Source organism: Rattus norvegicus, chromosome 15 (genome assembly GCF_036323735.1).
Source record: "Rattus norvegicus strain BN/NHsdMcwi chromosome 15, GRCr8, whole genome shotgun sequence".
NCBI classification, from domain to species: Eukaryota; Metazoa; Chordata; class Mammalia; order Rodentia; family Muridae; genus Rattus; species Rattus norvegicus.
The window spans coordinates 38565583-38587143 of record NC_086033.1 but is presented as its reverse complement, the minus strand read 5'-3'; the positions used below and the strand labels follow the sequence as shown (position 1 = coordinate 38587143).

At 39.8% G+C, this 21561-nt stretch overlaps 1 protein-coding gene across 4 annotated transcripts in view; it reads left to right on the top strand.

The window, feature by feature from the left end:
* Nucleotides 1-3184: 3184 nt before the first annotated feature.
* Nucleotides 3185-21561, top strand: part of Nup58 (nucleoporin 58) — a 49620-nt gene continuing 31243 nt past the window's right edge. For 2 of the 4 annotated variants that reach the window (XM_039092982.2, XM_006252093.5), the window contains exons 1-11: nucleotides 3185-3286; nucleotides 3439-3564; nucleotides 3660-4164; nucleotides 7294-7436; nucleotides 9626-9775; nucleotides 10989-11126; nucleotides 13417-13527; nucleotides 15086-15110; nucleotides 16212-16277; nucleotides 17555-17729; nucleotides 21386-21465. In XM_039092982.2, the coding sequence (XP_038948910.1) occupies nucleotides 4064-4164; nucleotides 7294-7436; nucleotides 9626-9775; nucleotides 10989-11126; nucleotides 13417-13527; nucleotides 15086-15110; nucleotides 16212-16277; nucleotides 17555-17729; nucleotides 21386-21465 (989 nt within the window). In that variant the 5' untranslated portion in view covers nucleotides 3185-3286; nucleotides 3439-3564; nucleotides 3660-4063. Of the gene's footprint in view, nucleotides 3287-3438; nucleotides 3565-3659; nucleotides 4165-7293; nucleotides 7437-9625; nucleotides 9776-10988; nucleotides 11127-13416; nucleotides 13528-15085; nucleotides 15111-16211; nucleotides 16278-17554; nucleotides 17730-21385; nucleotides 21466-21561 lie in introns of those variants that run through there. The other 2 variants (XM_039092981.2, NM_139091.2) reach the window with 2 other exon arrangements.

Below are 21561 nucleotides of genomic sequence, written 5' to 3'. Positions count from 1 at the left end.
TTGAGCCACCATGTGGAGGCTGGGGATCAAACCAGAGTCCTCTGGAAGAGCAGCCAGTATTCTTAACCGCTGAGCCATCTCTCCAGCCCTTTGTTTTGTTTTTGAAGAAAATTTCTTATCCTTGTGGTAATGCTCCACCATGCCTGGCTCTGTCTACAAATATATTGCTAATGCAGTGAGGATATTGAATTGACATTACTTCATGGTGGAGATGTAAAGTAAATATATAAGAAGACCCAGAAACCAGTCTTAGTTAGTATAACAGTATATAACACACACACACACACACAGAGAGAGAGAGAGAGAGAGAGAGAGAGAGAGAGAGAGAGAGAGAGAGAGAGAGAAAGAGCTCTGAAAAGAATGGAAATACTGAGAATACAGAAAAGCAAACTCACTGTATAATACACCTCAAGACTTTTAATGACATTTTGCTTCAAACTATTGTCTTATCTGTTCATCACCCTCCCTCTTGTTTCTTGATAGTTAACATTTTCTCTCTTCCAAATTTTCTGACAGTAAGACTGATATTAGCTAATGTCTACTGTGATTATAAGGTGACAGGGAGGATGCTAAGTATCTTATCAGTGTTATGGAGAAAGAACTGTTACTTCTCTTGTTTCAAAGATGACAAAAATGAAATACAATGAAGTTGTCTGATATTACAGAGTAGATAAAGTCAAGAGCTGTGGCATAAAGCCAGACAGTCTGACTCCATAGTCCGCAGTCTTATTAGCCATTCTATATTGACTCGCTTTTCAAAATCCATATTAAAGTTCCATTTATGGTAATATGAGAAGCTCGAAAATCACTCTGCTTAAAACAAAACCTCAAGTAATGGAAAATATAAAATCAAATTCTATGAAGAATTAAATAACTGGCAAGACAGTATACAAAGACATATACAGATATGGAGGAATGTGTGACACTGATGCTGATTCTGCAGGAAGATCATGTCAATCAGGTAAGTTACTATCTGTTTTGATACCCCCTTAGATGCCCAACTAAAAGCCCAAGGGCAGGGTCCACTTTAGGTGGGAATCCAATGGAAGACCCACCTACATAAAGCCCTAGACAGAAAGAAACTCATAGAATCCAGTGCCCCAGGGAAGGAAATGCACCTTGACAATGAGAACAGAAGGAGACGGAGTGCTTGTGTTGGAAACATTATAACCATGAAAATGCCATTAGGCAGATTTCTAGTCTGGATTCATTTCAGTTATCTAGTCCAGGAGCATTCAAGAGGTAAATGGTGTTTAAATGGGCTGGAGCTAATCGTGTCTCAAGACTTCATAGTAAGCAGCAAGCACCAGATCCTTGCTAGTGCAATATGCCTCCATAATGAACCTCAAATAATTCTGATAATTGATCTTCCAATTAAATTAAATTAAAATCACAGCAAAAGAGCACATAAGAAACTGTTTTATGAGGTGGTGGGAGCAATAAAGGATTATACAATCAGGTTTAGCTTACTAAAAACCATATGCAGATCTGTGTAAGGAAATAGAAGACAATAAAAATATTTGCAATGTCATGACAAAGAGCACTTAGCTGATCCTTGGAGAAAGCTTTGTTGCTTACACTAGCCTAGGTGCTGTGTGATTTTTCCTGAGGAGATATGAACAAATGCCTACTCATTCCAGATAGGGCACAAACAACACATCCCACCCAGATCTTGTTTGGCCAATCAAGAAATTCACCCTGCTTGGGGCTGGAGAGGTGGCTCAGCAGTTAAGAGCACTGACTGTTCTTCCAGAGGTCCTGAGTTCAATTCCCAGCAACCCACATGGTGGCTCACAACCATCTGTAACGGGATCTTATGTCCTCTTCTGGTGTGTCTGAAGACAGCCACAGTGTACTCATATAAATAAACAAACAAACAAACTTTAAAAAAAAAGGAATTCACCGTGCTTACTTACACGAGTGGGTTGAGGGTTATGAGTACAAAACAGCTGCATATGAAATCTTTTTTTTTTTTTTTCTGGAGCTGAGGACGGAACCCAGGGCCTTGTGCTTGTCAGGCAAGCGCTCTGAGCTAAATCCCCAACCCCTGCATATGAAATCTTAGTTCAGCATGGTGGGGACTTCTCCAGAAGGTATAGATGGAGACCCCTTTTCAGTTAACTTTCCATACACTGTAACTGTAGCACCACTCAACACCTCATGCTGCTGGGGCAGAATTACATACAATCGAGAAGTGTTAATAGGGGGAACGGACTTTTTAAGGTCCAGTCTTAAACTTGATGTATCCAGTAGCATGCAATATAATACCATTGATCAAAAATTCCAGGTGTTTTGTCCCTGTGGGATATGGGTCAATTATCACTGTTGTATAGCTGACCTTTGCCATATATCAAACATGAATATATGAAAATTTGATTAAGATGACATTTCTTGTTGTTCTAAATGGCTCCTTTGAAGCTTTTTTCCCCCGTAAACTTTTATTAGAGTCAGGTTGAAATTTTTCAGTAAACTTTGAATTTTAAAGTTGTGATTTAAAGAATTACTGAAAGTGATTGACATAGTTTTTCTGACCATAGGCATATTAGATTCTATTATATTTTAAAATAATCATTCCATCCCACTAACCTTATGAGTCTTAAGAGCCAGACATGTAGCTCTTGCCAATTTTATGTTGGTAACCTCAAGTTTTGGAATCATTCTATAAAAATCTGGATTCTTCTTAATTTTTTCCAGTCAAAAGGAAAGTTTTCTGGGACATTCATGCCACTACTTCACCAATAAAGATATCTTGCCAGGTTAGTCTTTATTGTAGTTTGCATGGTTCGTGGCTAACATCACATCATGCGCCAAACACACCTCTGACGTCACTAATTTTCGTGCCCTCCCAAAGGGAAATGTTGAGGAAGAGAGTTTCATCATTTTAAGCTTTTGGGGAGAGGACAGGGCTAGACAATGAATTTAGAGGATGTTCTGATTCAGCCAACTGTAGGCCAACACAAAAAGAAATGCTGAATTATGGGGGAGTTGTGAGAAAAGAAATTCCAAGGATTTGTCATATAAAGAGCAGTGAGTGCCAGACTCAGGGGCCACTGGGCTTTTGTTTGAATCCCTACCATGGCGAGAAAAGATTGTGCTTTAGAATAAATCTGAGGGATTTGATTTTGGGATCAACTTCATCGAACAAGACTTGGTTGCTAGGCAACGCACTCGCAGGCAGGAATAGTATGCCAATTCCTGCCAGAGAATTGGAGTCATGTCATGATGGCAGTGCCCCTAGACCACCGCTAAGAAGCATTTCTTGGTGTCCATGTTGCTCTGGGTGCCCGTAGGTTCTAACTTAGACCGCTCATTTCTGTCCTTATCCTTTCCACAGTTCCTCCAGTAAATAACGCAAGTTGTGGGAAAGCCACACGGCCAGGAAGCAACCATCAGGGAAGGTCCCCAAGAATGCCACTCATCCCTTTCTCTGCCCACTAGGATTTGGGGCGCAGTGTCACGCCGCCCTGCTGAACTCGGCGCAGGAAGCTTAAGTTAGCAGTACCATGGGGTACTGCCCCGAAGCGTGTGTAAATTAAAACCCGTGAATTTCCAGACACTCAAAAGGTAGACACCCTCTTTTTCTCGGGTGCAGTGGCCCCCAGTGAAACTCAGACATAGGTCCTCCCCAATTCTAGAATTTTACGCTTGGTTTTTGACAGGAGGCCGGACAAAAGGCGCACTTGAGGTTCTTCATCCAGGAAGTAAGACACAAAATACCGCGAGAATCTCGGGGCAGGTCAGAGGCTTATCTCTTTAAGAGAGTAGGCGGGGCTTCCACCTTACCTAATCCGCCCTGCCTCACACTAGTGCCGCCTCCACACCGATCCCAGGGTCCCCTGCGCGGCGGGCGCGCTTCTAGTGCTTTCCGCGCGGGCGGTGTTGCGCATGCGTTCGCGTGTGGTCCCGCCCCCCTCCGACCTCGCCGCTCCGCTGCTTGGGGTTGAACTTCCCGCCTGGTCTCCCCTGGGCGACAGCAATGTGGCACATCCCTCCTCGGAAGTGAAGGGACAGAAGCGTCCTAGGCCTCTCCACCCTTGCTGACGGCTTCGCGCCAAGGGCTGCCATGGCCACGGGGTTCTCCTTTGGGTCCGGGACCCTCGGCTCCACCACTGTGGCCCCCGGCGGCACCGGCACAGGCAGCGGATTCTCCTTCGGCGCGTCCAGGTAACCGTGCTGACTAGCCTTTGCTACTGTGGTGCTCTCCCGCGAGGATCGGCATGTAGAGGCCTGGCTTCAGACTGCCTGGCTTCCTTACGATCCCCGCAGGGCTGTGAATGTTCGGGGAGGGGACCTCTGCTGCCGGGGATCTGCAATCCCCAGACGCGCCGTGACGACACGGAGTGGGCCCGACTGCTGGAAGCGGCCTGGCATCGCGGCTGCGCCTACGCGACACCTCAGGCTCAGGGACAGAATGGGTGTTAAATGAATGACAGCTTGTTGCTGGCTTTTAGGAACAAAAGAATAGGTAGAACATAAGGGAAAAAAAATCCCTTGTTGGTTTAGATTTCATTACAGTATTTAAGGTTTTGAACGTTAACGGTGGTTTGTTTCAAGCCTTTGTGCCACAGGACCCCATCTCTAAGCTTTTATGGCATTTATCATAGTTATTTTGTGCCACATACAGATTGGCATAGCATCGTAAAGCATTGTGTTACAACCGTCCACATGGTCTTTTCCTTTCACTACAAGCCTAAGTAGTATATTTCTCAGTCTGCAATATATTCAGGTAGCGACACATGAATAGCTAGGGATTCCAGAAAGCTCTTTCAGTGAAAGAATTAATCACTCAGTCTATGGAAATGTGTACTTGAAGGACAGGTATCTCCTGAAATGTAAGAAGAATGTGGCTATTGACTAAAAAGGCTGTAGACTTAATGAAAGCTCTTTTATTTTTTAGTCCCGTTAGATACAGCACATCCAAAATAACAGTACTATCAGACTGCCCCTGCTAAGTTACATTTTTGCATATGCTCTCTTAGCTTCACTACCTATACTGTCTAGTGTGTGGGCGTTTTACTTTCATCTGTGCATCATGGGTGTGCATTGCCCTCAGAGACCAGATCCCCTACCCGCCAAACACACACTTAGTTAAGGCTCACTGTGAGTTACCAGGTTTGAAATTTAAAATGGGAGGGTTGGGGCTGGAGACCTCTGTGTGCTACTGAGGCCAGAAGCCATGGTAAGGCCGCTGAGAATCTTACCTTGACCTTTTAACACTGATCCATCTCCAGCTCTACTTAGTTTAAATTACATGTCTTAAAAATAATTACAAAACAGACCATACATTTAATATATTTATAAAGATATAAATATGTACTTAATATATTTATATGAAATACAATACTTTCTGTTTTAAGTCACTGGGAGACTAACACAATAGAGTACTCCTGCCTTTACTCATCCATCCTAAGTTCTAGTTCTTTTTTTTTTTTTTTTTTTTTTCCTTTCGGAGCTGGGGACCGAACCCAGGGCCTTGCGCTTGTTAGGCAAGCGCTCTACCGCTGAGCTAAGTCCCCAACCCCCAAGTTCTAGTTCTTTAAGAAGCTCATCATCTGCTACTCAAGCCTCCCTACTGCAAGTCTACATTTCCAGTGTTTAAATTGCAGCTTTCCCTCTTGGGCTCCCAGGGTGTGCAGAAGACTGAATAGCTCTTATGACTGGCTGTGGGATTGATGGTTCCTGGAAATAAGGAGCGTGATATTGTTACCAGGACTGTGGTTGTCTTAATTTAGCTAGCAAATGGCTGTACGTTAAATCAGAGCTATCTTCTCTCCATCACCTTGCAGGTGGTTGGTGTTTCTCTCTCTCTCTCTCTCTCTCCCTCTCTCTCTCTCTCTCTCTCTCTCTCTCTCTGTGTGTGTGTGTGTGTGTGTGTGTGTGCGCGCGTGTTTTGAGGATTATACCTGAAGCTTTGTGCTTGGTAGACAAGCCTCCATCCCTGAGCCATGCCCCAGCCTCTTTTTAAATGTTTTAAAACAAGTATTATGCTGCACTGAATGAAGGTCTTAACACAGTGGAAGTGCAGTGCTGGGGAACTGTACCCCATTGCTCTTTCTATACTTTATTTCCTGGCAGACTCAGAAGTCTTGAGGTGACCTAGAATTCACTTGAAACTTGGGTAGGCCTTGATTTGACAATCCTGCCACTTGGGTAAGTAGCTGTTATTATAGACCTATGCCACCAATTCTAGATGCCCCCTTTTTTAAAAAAAGATTTGAGACTGCCTCATTAAGATGCTCAGGCAAGCTTGAAAAATTGCAATTTCCTGAATAACTGGGATTACAAGCATGTTACTGTGCTTGGTGTGATTTTGACTTTCAGAAGTGGCAGAATTGGAAGTAATAAATATGTACCACGAGTAGTAAGATTTCCCATTGTGTTTTATGTGTTATAGTCTCTATTAATTTTCTTACATGATTTTTGAGGTGTCAAATTGTTGAAACCTTTTGTCATTTTTATAATCTTTCCCTGTACGTATCCAACTTGGACCTCTGGGGGTTGAGATGAACAATAAAGTTTTGAACTTCACAGTCCCCTCTTGTTACCAACTGTTGTTTATTTAGGTTTCCAGAGGCTATGTAAAGAGTTTCTTTTGTAAGCACAGTCTGGACAGAGGACATGATACTTACTATAACAGTAAAGGGGCAGCAGTAACCTACCTAGAGTAATGTATGTATGTCTTTTTATGTGAGTCCTTGTTGAACTATTATAGTTAGAAGTGTGGACTGCTATCAAGTAGTTCAAAGGGAAAGCAATCCTCGTGGGCCATTTAAAATGTGCGTGCGAGGTTTCAAGTGAAGACCTGAGAGCATTGTGTTCTCTGTTGATTCTTACCTTGTGAGCTGGCATCCTGTGGAGTGTGCTTTCCCAGCTTGTGTTCCTTGCTTTTGTAGGAGTGAAGTTCCAGTGGTGCGCGTGCTAGGCAAGTGCTGCTGCTGCACACAGTGCTCTCAAGCCGCACTTTGCTTTTTAAATTTTGAGGGGTGGTCTGGGTAAGGTTCCCAGACTGTCCTTGAGTGTGCTGTGTAGCCCACACAGGCCGAGAAGGTGGGATTGCTTTGTCTCCCAAATAGCTCACAGGTTCAGTATTGTATTATTTAAGATAAACTTTACATTTGGTTTTGTTCTTAACGAGAAAAGGACGGTGTTTGAATTTGTTAGGCGTATTTCTTTTAATGTCTTTTGCATCATAGATTTTATGAGAGAAAACAATTTTAAGCAGTTAATTTTTTATTTTTCCAAAGTATATATTAGCCATAGCAGACTTTGTTTTGTTTTGTTTCAATAAACAAGCACACCTTCTGTGGGGCTCAACTTCGGAACTCTCGGAAGCTCTGCGACACCAGCATCTACATCTACTTCTGCCAGTGGTTTTGGAACAGGACTCTTTGGATCTAAGCCTGGCACTGGATTCACTCTAGGAGGAACAAGTGCAGGTAAGGAGGATGGTCTTGTCCTCAGGGTAAATGAGATATTTCTTTCCCGGTTTCCGTCCTCTGTCTTTATTTAAGAACCATCACTGGAATTGGATGTTTGTGTGGGAGAGGGAGCAGCTCCAGAGAAGCATCAGAAAGTCGTAAGCATGAATCAAGATGATTTTTGTAAATTATATATAATATAGTATTTTTTTCTTTAGTAAAGATGCTTAAGGCAGTTTACCAATTTGTTTTACATTTTGATATTAAAATAGAAAAAAGTGTAGTTCTTGAAAGTCTCTGAGTGGTAGATAGTACCTTCCAGCTTTAGTACTGTGTGCTTCAAGTCTTTCCTTATTCACCTTTTATTCTCTAGGGAAAACGCTTGTATTTGTTGCTATAATACATATATCAGTCTTATTATAAGTATCATTCTCTGAAGGTGGAATCTAGAAGGAAACCATCTTTATTTTTTTTTATTTATTTATTTTTTGGAGCTGAGGACCGAACCCAGGGCCTTGCGCTTGCTAGGCAAGCGCTCTACCACTGAGCTAAATCCCCAACCCCGGAAACCATCTTTATTGATCATTCAGTTTGTCTTTTTGTGTCTGGGAATAGCAGCTACAACCATACAATTAATTCTGGGTAAGAAGTTTTGAGAAGAGCAAACTCTGCCTTTCTAATGACTTGTGGGTTTTCTCCTCTTGAACTATTTCAGAGTAGGAAAAAGAAGAATAATTGTAAAGAACTTGTATGGAGCCCATATAATTGTTTTTCAAAAACCTTTCAGTGTTTGGTTATATAAAACCTGAATGCTTCAATGTTATGCCTGTGTAAGTTATAGATGTATTTTAAACATAGGTAGTTTTGGATGTGGATCCAAAAGTTTCACTAGTTGCCTTAAGAGAAAAAATCAGCAGCAAGGATTAAACCTCACAAACACGAAGGCAAGTGCTCTTCCGCTGAGAGGTATGCTCCCCACCCCATGATTCTGTGATGTTATAGATAACTAAAAGTTTCGCTTCAAGGTATGACAGGGCTGTTAACATCTTACAGAGACAACCAGGGCTTGATTTAAGACTGTCACACAGTCTCTTTTCCACTAAAGCATCACATACCTAAAATGCAATGAACATAAATCCACATCTAAAACCACCTATGTGGTCTCACAATGTTTTTGAGGATGCTAGTAATCTAGCAATATTTTTGAAATAAAATTAATAATAAGATTTTGAACTAAAGCAATGCAAAGGAAGGAAAAAGTATCAGGGATTCTGCCTTGAGTGATTGACTTGGCTGAAGTGAGTGTGTGCAGGCTTTTGTGTTGTGGTCAGATACATGACTCAAAGGGACATCAAGGTCTACCAGCCAGTGGGATTCAGGTAGGCAGAGATTTAGGCTCACAGTGGGTGTGGTGGTGCACGCCTGCTCTTTCAGTGCTAGGGAGGCTAACACAGTAGGAGTGCTCTGCCTACTTAGCAAGACACTGCCTCAGTAAACCAAAGAAGCTGGTGGCAGCTAGGGTTAGATTCCTGTACCTGTTGATGAAACTGGAGCCATCAGTGGTGGAAGCAGCAAGAGAACTCTGGGAGCAGTGCAGGAAGGAGATGCACAGGCAAGGCCTGGAAAGGAGGAGTGGGGAGAGAACGTGGTGCTGATAGGGATGGAGTCCAGGAGAGGGGGTTTCCAGGAGTACAGTCTGGGTGGGACAGGAGGGGCTGTTTTTCTGTTGACAGCAAAGGGAGTACAGGGAATAAGTGCTATTGTAGCCATTGTAGGCAAGCTAGGGAAGGAACTGAAATTGATTACAGTTTTAGAGTGGTTGTTTTTACATTTCTTTTTCTTTGTGGTTCCCCCCACTTTCTGAAACAGGGTCTCACTGTGTCACCCTGTCTGTCCTGGAACTTAGTATATACATATCAATATACCAAATTGATTTAGAATTCACAGAAATTGCCTGACTCTGCTTCCTGAGTGTTGGGATCAAAGGCTTGAGCCACCACACCCATCTTGCATTTCTTTCTTAACCCAAAGTTTTTGTATTCACCATGATTTAGTCCCAACTGGTGTATCTCTATCCTATTTCTTATGGTAGAGAAAAGGATCACAGACATAAAATACTGTCTAAAGTCAACATATCATTTATATGATTAAGATAAAAATGAGATTTTGTTTGTTTGTTTGTTTGTTTGTTTGTTTGTTTGAAACAGGAACAACAGCTACTACATCTGCATCTACAACAGGCTTTAGTTTAGGATTCAGTAAACCTGCAGCATCTGCCACACCATTTGCCCTGCCCGTCACTTCTACCACAGCTAGTGGTCTTACTCTCTCGTCTGCTCTGACATCAGCTCCAGCAGGTGAGACAGAATGGGAAAAAAACTGAATTTGTTGGTTATATTAAATTTTTTTTTCAGTTAGAAAATAGCAGTAGCCATTTAAATTAAACATCTCTGGACTGGGGAGATGGTTAAGTGAGTAAATTGTTTTACTGTACAAGCATAAAAAATTTTTAAAGGACAACTATACCTTGGGACATTTATTTGAATAGTTAATTGATTTTGTCCTATTGAATTCTTGACTTTTTAGAGTCAGGCTTAGTGGTCCACACCTATGATTTGCGAGGGAGAACAGGAGAATCTTGAGTTCAAGGCAAGGCTTGTCTATGTGACAAGACTATCTGGAAAAAATAAGTTAGCATTGGCTATTAAAGCTGTTATGACTTGAAATGTGGTCTCTACTAAGAGTAACATGTCAGAGGAGTTGGGGATTTAGCTCAGTGGTAGAGCGCTTGGCGCAAGGCCCTGGGTTCGGTCCCCAGCTCCGGAAAAAAGAAAAAAAAAAAAAAAAAGAATAACAAGTCAGAGGAGTGAAGTGTAGAGATGTTTTTATCTTGTTTTTAAGAGACTGTTGATGGCAGAAAGTGTAAAGACATTTATAAACTTACCTAGTTCATGATTCATTTACTTTTAAAGGTAGAATTGTTGGCTGGGATTAAAAATTATACTGTTGTTTAGAATTAGTTGCTGGGTACCATTGCAATAGTTCCCAAGGGAGGAGGGGATTTTGTTGGATGAGGGGGAAATGGGAGAGTTACTAATTTCTGCCTTGAAACTCGTATTACTCTTTATTCCGAGTATTTCCTAAGTTTCCTTGGGCAAGTGGTTTCAGATGTGTCTGAGGGTTTGTTTGTTCGTTTTTTGTTTTTAAGATTTATTTATTTATTTTATGTATGTGAGTACACTGTCCTTCTTCACACACACCAGAAGAGGGCATTGGATCCCATTATAGATGTGTGAGTGAGCCACCATGTTGTTGCTGGGAATAGAACTCAGGACCTCTGGAAGAGCAGTCAGTGCTTTTTTTTTTTTTTTTTTTTTTTTTTGTCCCGGAGCTGGGGACCGAACTCAGGGCCTTGTGGTTGCTAGGCAAGCGCTCTACCACTGAGCTAAATCCCTAACCCCACAGTTAGTGCTCTTAACTGCTGAGCCGTCTCTCCAGCCCTCCCTCTGGGGTTTTAAAGTGCTGTTTCTGTGTGAAGGCTATTCATCTCTCTCTCTCTTTCACTTTCAGCATCCACAGGATTTACGTTGAATAACTTGGGAGCAACACCAGCCACAACTACAGCAGCATCAACAGGACTTTCCTTAGGGGGGGCCTTAGCTGGTTTGGGAGGTTCACTTTTCCAGAGTGGAAACACAGCAACATCAGGTAATTAATAGTATTCCTTTTTCAAAAGTAAATATTTGTATTTACATTTACTTTATTTTAGCTTGCTAAAAGAATACTTTTTCATATAATGTTTTTCTTTCAATATGAAAACCAAAGTAATTTCCTATATAAGTGGACATCTTAGCCATATTTTAGAACATGTCGTTCGTTTACCTCAATGAGCCTATTATAAGAAGGATTTAGAAAATTTCCACAGGTATTTGTCTTTTAAGTAAATGTCAGTTCAACTGTCTTGGGCAGGGGGTGTGGTTCAGTGGTGATGCTTGTTTAATGTGAGTTATAAGAAAGGTTTACATCCTAACTTCATGTATTACAGCCATATAGACCTGTATTCTTTGAATTTTTTTTTTTTTTTCGGAGCTGAGGACTGAACCCAGGGCCTTGTGCTTGCTAGGCAAGCGCTCTACCACTGAGCTAAGTCCCCAACCCCGAGACCTGTATTCTTAATGTGGTTTTCATTCTAGAAGTCAGCAGAGGGTGTTTTTGAGAGTGAGTAAAGCTTTCCTGTTATTTGAAGACATTGTAATTGTTTCATGTAGGAGTATATAACCTCAGGAGTTTCCATGGTTTGCCAGTTAGAATATTTAAATATAGGAACCATGGTGTTCTTAGGCCCATTTATAATAGCTTTTCCTTTGGTCGTGTAGGAGGAAAAGCATGGCCTAGTTGTTTCTGCCAAAGATCCTAGTAATTTTTGTCTTCTATCAAGGGAATGGAAAAGAGCCAGGCAGTTCAAAGGAAGGAAAGGAGTGGGCTAGGGTAACCTATAGAAATCTGGTAGTGTTCAAATTTGCCTTATCTTGTGATTGCTAATTTTTGCTATTCTCTAGTTTTGTATTTACTCAAAACACCTTCCAGTGACCAGACATATAATGACTGTATCATACCTGCTTGTAGAATAAGCATGTGAACATTTTTCACACAGATTTGTATGAAATCAAAATGATGGTAAAATGAAAAGGAGAGGCAAGAGTTTATTTTATAACCTCCTAGCACTCTGAATTTGCTTTTCTTATCCCTGTAGCCAACTTCTAGATAGAAGCAACTTGAGCTCCTTTAAAGGGAGTATAGCAGAGGTTACAGCTTAGCAGCTGGGCAGTGCTGCCTATGCTGACAAGAGCTTGCATCCTGTCTTCTTCACATCTCACGGAATCAGAAAGCAGAGGATTCTCAGCCAAATCTGCACCACTTCTTGGACTCTTGACACAGTGCTCAGTGCTTATTTTATGCCCCTGCTAACTTAAGTGCCATTGACTTTAAGAGTTGCAGGTGGGACTGGAGAGATTGCTCAGTGGTTAAGAGCACTGACTGCTCTTCGAGAGGTCCTGAGTTCAAATCCCAGCAACCACATGGTGGCTCACAACCATCTGTAATGGGATCTGATGCCCTCTTCTAGTGTGTCTGAAGACAGCTGCAGTGTACTTACATAATAAATAAATAAATCTTTTAAAAACATTTTTAAAAAAGAGTTGCAGGTAGAGTGTCACTTTCATGAAGTGCTTGGGACAAGAATTGTTTCCCATATTGGCACGTTACAGATTGTGAGTTGGGGTTACCTAGCATAATAATATTTATTTAACTATTCTTTTAGTCACTGCCACAATTTAAATCTAGTTTTTAGTTATCACATCACATTTTCTCAATTTTTAAAACAGACTGTCCAGTAGCAGACATACCACTGTAGGAATGCATTGGTTTGTGGCAAAATAGATTAGTCAGCAAGAAATTCTAGTTGGCTTATAACTATAATTACTGTGACTAACAGTAGTCCATTTGAACCTTTTTGCCAGTGAGGTGAGATTTAAATAAGTAAATAAAGGTTGCTTAGTTTTTAAACGAGTTTTTTTTTTAAAAAGAATAACTTGGGAATGTGTAGTTAACACTTAACAGTTAAGGAATATCACAGTTATATTTTATAAATTCATATTAGATTGTTTTAAAATTGTGTAATTCCAAAATATCAAGCAGCAGGATGTATTCACCTGAAAATATATCACGTAAGATGGATTTTGTAGAAAAAGTTTTAGAAATAAATAAAAACAGAATGCTTACCTATGTCAAATTAGATACGGTCAGGCCTTTGGTAGTGAAAGATCCCAACTTCCAAACTAAATATAATTTTGAATCCAGCAAACATATCAATATTTACCAAAATCATGCCCCAGGTTTGTTTCATGTTAATCTCCTAAAACAAGTAGGGAGAACATCTGTGGTCTTAAAGTCAGGAAAGTTGATAAACGGGGTTGATAAAGGTGTTCGCTCATTACAGGTCTCGGACAGAATGCTTTAAGCTTGTCTCTGGGGACTGCAACACCTACTTCAGCAGCCAGCAGTGAAGGCCTTGGTGGTATAGATTTTAGTACCTCATCAGATAAAAAGAGTAAGTAGTGTTACCCCGTGTCCTGTTCTTACAGCACTGCTAGGATGCTTGCTCGCCAGTTCCTCAAACTCCCTGAAAGATCCCCTAGTGTGATCTATTGCTGAGACTCATTCATGTGGAAACTTCACGGTTGTTTATATTATCGTCAGTGTGTTGAGCATAAGTTTGACTTCTGTAAATAGCTTAAGTTATGTCTTGTACAGCTATGTTACTTTATATGTTAATGCTTATTTGTAAATCAGGACAATGATCTGTTTATTCTGTAATCTGCTCTTACTCAGCTAACATTGGAAATAGTTATTATTCTATTGCTAAAGCACCATGACCAAGGCAACTCTAGAAGGATTATTTGCCTTACTATTCCAGCGGGCTAATAGTCAATTGTAACAGAGCAGAGATGGTTGGTGACAGGCAGCTGGGCTTCACTTGAGAGCCCACATCAAGGACAGCAAACAGAAAGTGGAAAGAACAAACTGCAAAGTGGGAATGGCATGTGGCTTTTGAAAATTGAGCCAGCCCCTGGTGACAAACTTCTCCAGCAGGGCCACCCTCTCCAATCCTACCCAAATTTTCAAAAACTGGGGTCTCAAGTATTCAGATTTTATGGAGGGTATCTCATTTAGACGACAACCCTACATTAGTTTTAAGAAAATGAGCTATTTAGGGAAACAAAATTAAATCCTTGTTTTTTATTACCCCGTCTCATCAAATCTTAGACTTTATTTATAGAAGGAAGGTTCCAAATTTGGAAATGTTGAGCAGTGAAAGGTAGTGATAAATTAATTATTCCACATTTTTATGGAAAATAAATATGAATAGTCATGGAAGAACTAAAAGCCCATTTATATTGAAAGTAAGTGACAAATGACATTAAAATTAGAGTACTTGATTTTTACATGCTTTCTCACATTTAATACCTCTGAAATCATGTGTCTTATGGAAGTAAATGGATGCACTGTGCTCTGGAGGAGGCAGAAATTCAATTAGTGTTAATAACAATAAGCAGTTCCTCAGGGAATGTATAGAGCACAGGATTGAGGAGTTCTCAGGTGGAGAAAGCATTTCCTTATGAACATTTATACCTCATTACTACTGTAAGAAATAGATGTTGAATGGTAGTGGATTGGCATTTTAAGCGATGTCCATTGTTGAGGTGTGATGTGGTCTGTGCTTGTGGCAGATGGGAAGGTTCTTGGAAAGAAGTGAATCCAAGGATTGAGGGTGCTGATGGATAGTTAGGTTGGCGAAGTGGGGACATTGACAGTGGTGATGGCGGTGTTTAAGTCTCTGGAGTTAGACTGGCGGACAGGGACGTAAATGATCATACCAGAGAACTTTGACAAACTCTTTCATCTCGATAGAGTCCATGCAGCCGAGCTCTGTAATTAATGTCTGCCTGGTGTCAGATCGCCATCACCATGTTGTGTTTCTTCCTTCAGTACAGGGACTCATATACTGGTGTTTGTATTTTATTTAATTTTTGTTAATTTAGAACTTGGAATGTGTTAATTTGTTGTTAAATGACCCTTTTTTACATGAAGCTTCTTGAATTTTTTAGGTGATAAAACGGGAACAAGGCCAGAGTAAGTTTATAATTTACCTATAAAAACTTTAATTACATTTTATTTACTAAATTGTTGGCAGATTGTATAGATGCAAGTAGATTTATAAGCAGGTATACATTTAGAGGGCAAAACAACATTTGTTTGCCAAAAATGATGAATTATTCTGGAAACCTTCTGAAATGTCAAATCTTTGATTACTAGTCATTGAGAAAATTTAAAGCCATTTCTAAGAAAAAGTGGTTGACATTTCCCAGTAATACAGATACTTTAGTTTTATCCGTGTCAGTGCTGACTGTTGACCCAGGACCTTGTGCCTGCTAAGTGTGTGCTTTACTACTGAGTTATTCCTGTAGCCCTTACAGTGTCAGTTTTACACACACAGATTACTACTCCAGTGCATTGTACGTCTCCTGTTTCAGCCAAGACAACACCTTCCATATGTATCGTATGCGTGCTCGGAATATGGCCACTTTTTTTACCTGCCAGTTACCTGCTTAGTTTATGAATTATTTATACAGGCATAGTCAGGTTCACTCCACAAGCATGCATTGCTTTAACCTATTAAGGTTGAATATCTATGACACTGGAGGTGTTTCAGATTTTGTATATTTATATAGATTAACAGTTAGCTGGACATACATGACCCAAAATTGAAAGCTTATGTCAGTAGGCTGAATTTTCCTATTTGAGTGAAAGTTATGAAATTCTAAATTATGCTGAAAAACTGTAATCTCATGAAAAAAAGCTGTAGGTTTTTAAAAATATCTTAATTTTTTAAAATTGAATGTTAATCATAGAATCTTTGGATCAGAAGAAACTTAGTTCAACATCTCATTCAGTCTAGTACTTTCTAATTTTTTTCAGGCATTTAAATATTTTTCAGAATATTTGTGATGGACACCAATTTTTGGTAAGAAATATTGGTGTCAGATAAATTGTTAAAGTTATTTTCATGTCAAGAAAATTACTTTCTTTATAAAGACTGGAATAAAATTATAAGTAGAGAACATAGATATATTCATTCCTCACAGGAAAATAGGACTCACTTGTCAATTCTTAGACTCTGGGTGGTGTTGACGCATCTGTGGACGGCATTAATGCAGTGTGGCTTTTCCTTAGGGATAGCAAAGCCCTGAAAGATGAAAACCTTCCTCCTGTCATCTGTCAGGATGTTGAGAATCTCCAGTAAGTACCGAGTGTAGTTACAGAATAAAACTTGAACATGCTTTGGTACATTTTAGGGGAAATATCTTTTTGCTAAATATTTTATGGGCCGGGCCTTTTTCACATCTTCAATCAAGAAGATGCCCAGTAGACTTGTCTACAGGCCAGTCTGATGGAGGCACCTCCTTAATTAAGATTCTCTTTCCAAATGTCTCTAGTTTGTGTCAAGTTGACAAAAAATAGCATGCACACACAAATAATGTTGAAAATTTTTAATCAGAAAAGTAAGAGTTAAAATTCTGTACGTACCATTCTATTAAAGTGTGTCAGGTGGTGGTGGCACAAGCCTTTAATCCTAGCACTTGGGTGGCAGACACTTATGAAACTCTGAGTTCAAGGCCAGCCTGGTGCACAAATAGAGTTCTAGGACAGCCAGGACTGTTACACAGAGAAAGCATGTCTGGAAAAAGAAAAAAAAAGTGAATTAAGTTTTCAAATTTTAGACTATGACTGTCTTAATCAGGGTTTGTATTCCTGCACAAACATGATGACCAAGAAGCAAGTTGGGGAGGAAAGGGTTTATTCAAGCTTACACTCCCACGTGGCTGTTTATCACCAAAGGAAGTCAGGACTGGAACTCAAGCAGGAGTTGATGCAGAGGCCATGGAGGGATGTTACTTATGGCCTTGTTTCCTCTGGCTTGCTTAGCTTGTTGTCTTATAGAACCCAGCACTACCTGCCCAGGCATGGCACCACCTACAATGGACTGGGTCCTCCCCCCATTGATCGCTAATTGAGAAAATGCCTTACAGCTGGATCTCATGGAGGTGTTTCCTCAACTGAGACTCCTTTCTCTATGATAACTTCAGCTTGTGTCCAATTGACACACAGAATCAGCCAGTACAATAACCACCTTATTATAAATGTACTTCTTTTTCTCTAGGGGAAATTTTTTTAGATCTTGGTCTCTTTTTGTTTATTTTTTTTAACTTTTCTTTTCCTAAAGAGTTACTTTATAAGTGTTTTGCCTGCCTGTATGCCTGCATTGTGTGTGTGGTGCCTATGCAGGTAGAAGAGGACCTTGAACTGGAGGTAGAAATGGCAAGGGGATTGTGAGCAAATGTATGGGATGCTGGGAACTGAACCTGGGACTTGTGCTAGACTAGTTTAGTGTTCTTATTTGTTGATCATCTCTCCAGCTTGTCTCCACACACATCATTTCTATCCCTTTCTTCCCCACCTCCAGCCCTTCCCTTCCAGTCCTCATTCCTTTCACTTTTGTTCTTTTGTTCTTTTAGGAAATTTGTCAAGGAACAAAAACAAGTCCAAGAAGAAATTAGTCGAATGTCTTCCAAAGCAATGCTTAAAGTCCAGGAGGACATCAAGGCCCTGAAGCAGCTCCTGTCATTGGCTGCTAGTGGGTTGCAGAGGAACACACTCAATATTGACAAACTGAAGTTAGAAACTGCTCAGGTATGCCAGTCGGCAGCCATTTTTCTGTGTGTGTGTGTTCGTGTTCCTGAAGCAGGAATTTACTTAATTATAAAGTTGGATGTTTACACACTATTAAGAAGATGGGAGATGGTAAAACTTTAAATTGCTGTTAGTACTTTTTATTTGATGTTAAGTATGACCGCTGTATGTATATATAACAATAAGTAGTTTTTAGTTTATACTTTTTAGCCTAAATTAGTTTTCATGACAGCCGTTTGGAATAGGTACTGTTATCCTTATTATGTAATTAAATCTGTAGAGAACGTTGTTAGAGGCTGAAGAACAGCCCCTGCTGGTTCCACCCTCAACCATGAACTCTCATCCGAGTGCTTCTGGCTGCGCTTACCTTAGAAAGGAGGGAAATACCAAGACAGAAAATGTTTTCTAATTTGTCAGTTATATAAATTAAAAACTATGACATGCCTTGTTAGTATTAAGTTTAACTTTATTTGCTAGTCTTGGTTAAACCTACATAATGAGAATAATAAGACTAATATCTGTCACTTGTGACTACTGAATTTTCTCCATCTGTGGCATCATACATGTAATACAGATAAGTGGTTTTTATCTACCTCACAGACGGAGAGTGATAATACAGAAATTACTTGTACTTTATGTGTTGTAATTAGAAAGTCATCCTTTCCTACCATCTTGACTGAGTTACGGGTTAAGTTTCATGTGATGCCTTTTCATTCTAGGATTATCAATTGCTCCTCAAAATGAAGTGATAGAATTTTCAATAGAACTTCCCAAACCAGAGGTTCTTTTTTTTTTTTTTTTTCCTTCCGGAGCTGGGGACCGAACCCAGGGCCTTGCGCTTGCTAGGCAAGTGCTCTACCGCTGAGCTAAATCCCCAACCCCCTCAATAGAACTTCCAAGGGTAGCTTTGTAATATGTCTTTTAAGTCATTTGTTCAAGAATAATTTTAAAAAACTATTAAAATGGCTGTTTTAAACTGTGATGTTTAAAGGGAATTGGAAGACTTTTCTGGTCTCAGGGTCCCACTGCCTAATCTTTTCATTAAATATGAGCACAATATTCATCTGTGTTTTTCTTGGACATTTTTTTGTTTTTTTGTTTTTTTGGTTTTTTTTTTTTTTTTTTTTTTTTTTTTGTCATTTTCTCGGTTATTTTATCATTGGGTACTTTCTAGAAAAAAAAACCAAAATGTTAATTATGCTTTAGCTAAGTGAATATTTATGCTTTGATTAAACATGAAATCATGAAACTGAATTTTGTATGTGAAATACATGAATTTGTCCATTCATAAAACATTACCATTAGCCAGTAAAGGAGGTGGCAAACTAAGAGAATCTGTGTTAGTCAAGGTTCTCTAGAGGACCAGAACTTAGAGAATGAATGTATATGTATATATAGAAGGGATTTATTAGAAGGGCTTACAGGCTGTTGTCTAGCTTGTCCAACCAGAGTTTCTTCAGTCTGTGTGGCCAGATGTCTCAGCTGGTCTTCAGTAAATGCTGTACTCCCAAAGAAATATAGACTTTAATGGCCATTAAGAAATGACTTAACAGTGAGAGCAAGCAGGGTAAGAGAACTAGCTTCCTTCTTCCACATCCTTTATATAGGCTGCCACCAGGTATGGCCCAGATTAAAGGTGGATCTTCCTACCTCAAAGAGTGGGTCTTCCTACTTCTAATGATTTCATTGGGGAAAAAAATGCCTCACAAAGTGAAGGTTTTAGTTAATTCCTGGCATGTAATCAGGTTGACCACTAAGAATCCCAGCAGTATTCATGAATGCACTGTTATTCTAGAACTGAATGACTCCATTCGTTCAGAATGGAGTCAGAATTGGGATGTATGTAGCAGAATTGGAAAGTCTTGGGATAAAAAGATAGTGGGGCTGAATGAAATAGTAAGAGACTTACATAGGTAGAGCCTAGGGTAGTTAAGCTCACATGGCAGAGCTTTAAGGAAGTGCCACTTGAAGATTCTTCGCAAAGCCTGAAAGTCTATGTCAAGGACTAATCCTCACCCAAAGTTAGAACTGTTGGTTTAAGTAGTGCACTGAGTTCTTTGTGATATTATCACCAATCTTTACTCCAAAAATTTTCTTTGAAGAAAACCTTTCTAGGAAATAAACGGATTCTTTGAAGGTTGACAGACTGACGGATACAAAGCCTCATAAACAGTCTGTCTCTCTGTCTGTCTGTCTGTCTGTCTATCTATCTATCTATCTATCTATCTATCTATCTATCTATCAGTCATGTTTTTGGCAAAGCAACTCTAGGTACTATGTAAGTTAATAAGTAAGTTAAGTAGGTTGGTTGTGTTCTTTTGTGTATGTTTGATTGGAGTGGATGACAGGTGTATTAATGCTATGTTGTTGGGTTTTGTTGTCATAGCATTCAATGAACTGTTTTAAAAAACTGTATCTTTTGAGGACTTTTGGCTTTAAGGACCAAACCTGACTCTGCTAAAAATAACCACAACAAGAACAACAAAGAATCTTTAAATCAGTGAGATAAAATGTGTCCAGGCAGAAAGGACTGAAGTTGACAGTTTTATTATGAGTCTAGTGTATGATAATGTTTATGGTAAGTCTAGAAAATAAAAAGGTTTTAAGTATTACAAAGGTTTGTGTTCAGGAAAGAGAAGAGACAGAGGCCAGGAGTATGACCTAGGCATATGTGAAGATCTGCCAGGAGTTTGTTACTGCAGAATCCTGCACTCATATAAGTAGGTAGTGAGAGGTGCTGGGTGGTAGAAACCGAAGGGTGAAAAGGCCATGCATGCCTGGAGAGGTAGGTAGGAGGCTGAGGCAGGAGGATTGTGAGTTGCGGCTAGTCTGGATTACATAATAGGGCATTGTCTCAAAAACAAAAAATAAAATTGTTTAAACAACCATTTTGACTTTGACAGCTTGTTAGTTTAACACAGGGAAAAGTTAGGATAGGCAACATAAGTTTATGTGACTTCTTTTTAAAAAGTAAGTTAAAAAATAGAAGTTGAAAAGAGTAGTGGAATGTCAGGAATATGGAGTATAAGGTGTTTAAAAAGAGAGCATTAGTCCTGAAGACTCACTGGGTAGGTTTGATGGCGTTGAGGAAGAGTAGAAGGCTTGTAGGCTTCCCACACCGTGCCACACAGTGCCTTAGACAAGGAGAGTCTGGGACCCACTTCCTCACCTGCAAGAAGAGAAGCAGCTGTGGTGCGGGCTTATTCCTGAGGAGACGGCATGAGCAAAGCATTCAGCAGTGTTAGTGTCAGGCCTCAGCTATCCAGATGTAATCCTTGCTGATATCTGCCTCTGCTTTGTTCTAACTGCTTACTTTTTCTTAAAAACAGTATTTTCTACATTTGCGTAGTGAAGGTTTTAAAACAGTACCATAATCCTTTCATTGTAGTTTAGTTCATTTTATAAAAATTGGAGAATTTTGTGCACAGTTCCTCAAAAAAGATCAGTATATTTTTATCATAAAATTTACAGAGAGCTTAATTTGTCTTCTTTCAAAAGCGGTTTCAGCAGCATGTAAAGCAGCTTGTTCTGTTGTTTGTTAAAGTATGTCCATTCAGTTTGACATCTCAGTTAAGAAATAGTTTATATACTAGCCTCTTACCTGGTGTTTTTGTTTATTTGTTTCCTGTATGTGTTTTTAAAATCTGGTGTGTTAGGAGTTAAAGAATGCGGAAATAGCTTTAAGAACCCAGAAAACACCACCTGGACTCCAACATGAAAATACAGCTCCTGCTGAGTAAGTTACTGGATTTTGTTTTTAAACAGAACAGCAGAGCACAGAAGTTTTGGTCTGCTACATGGGAAGGCTTACCTTGGAGCTTTATAATGATTT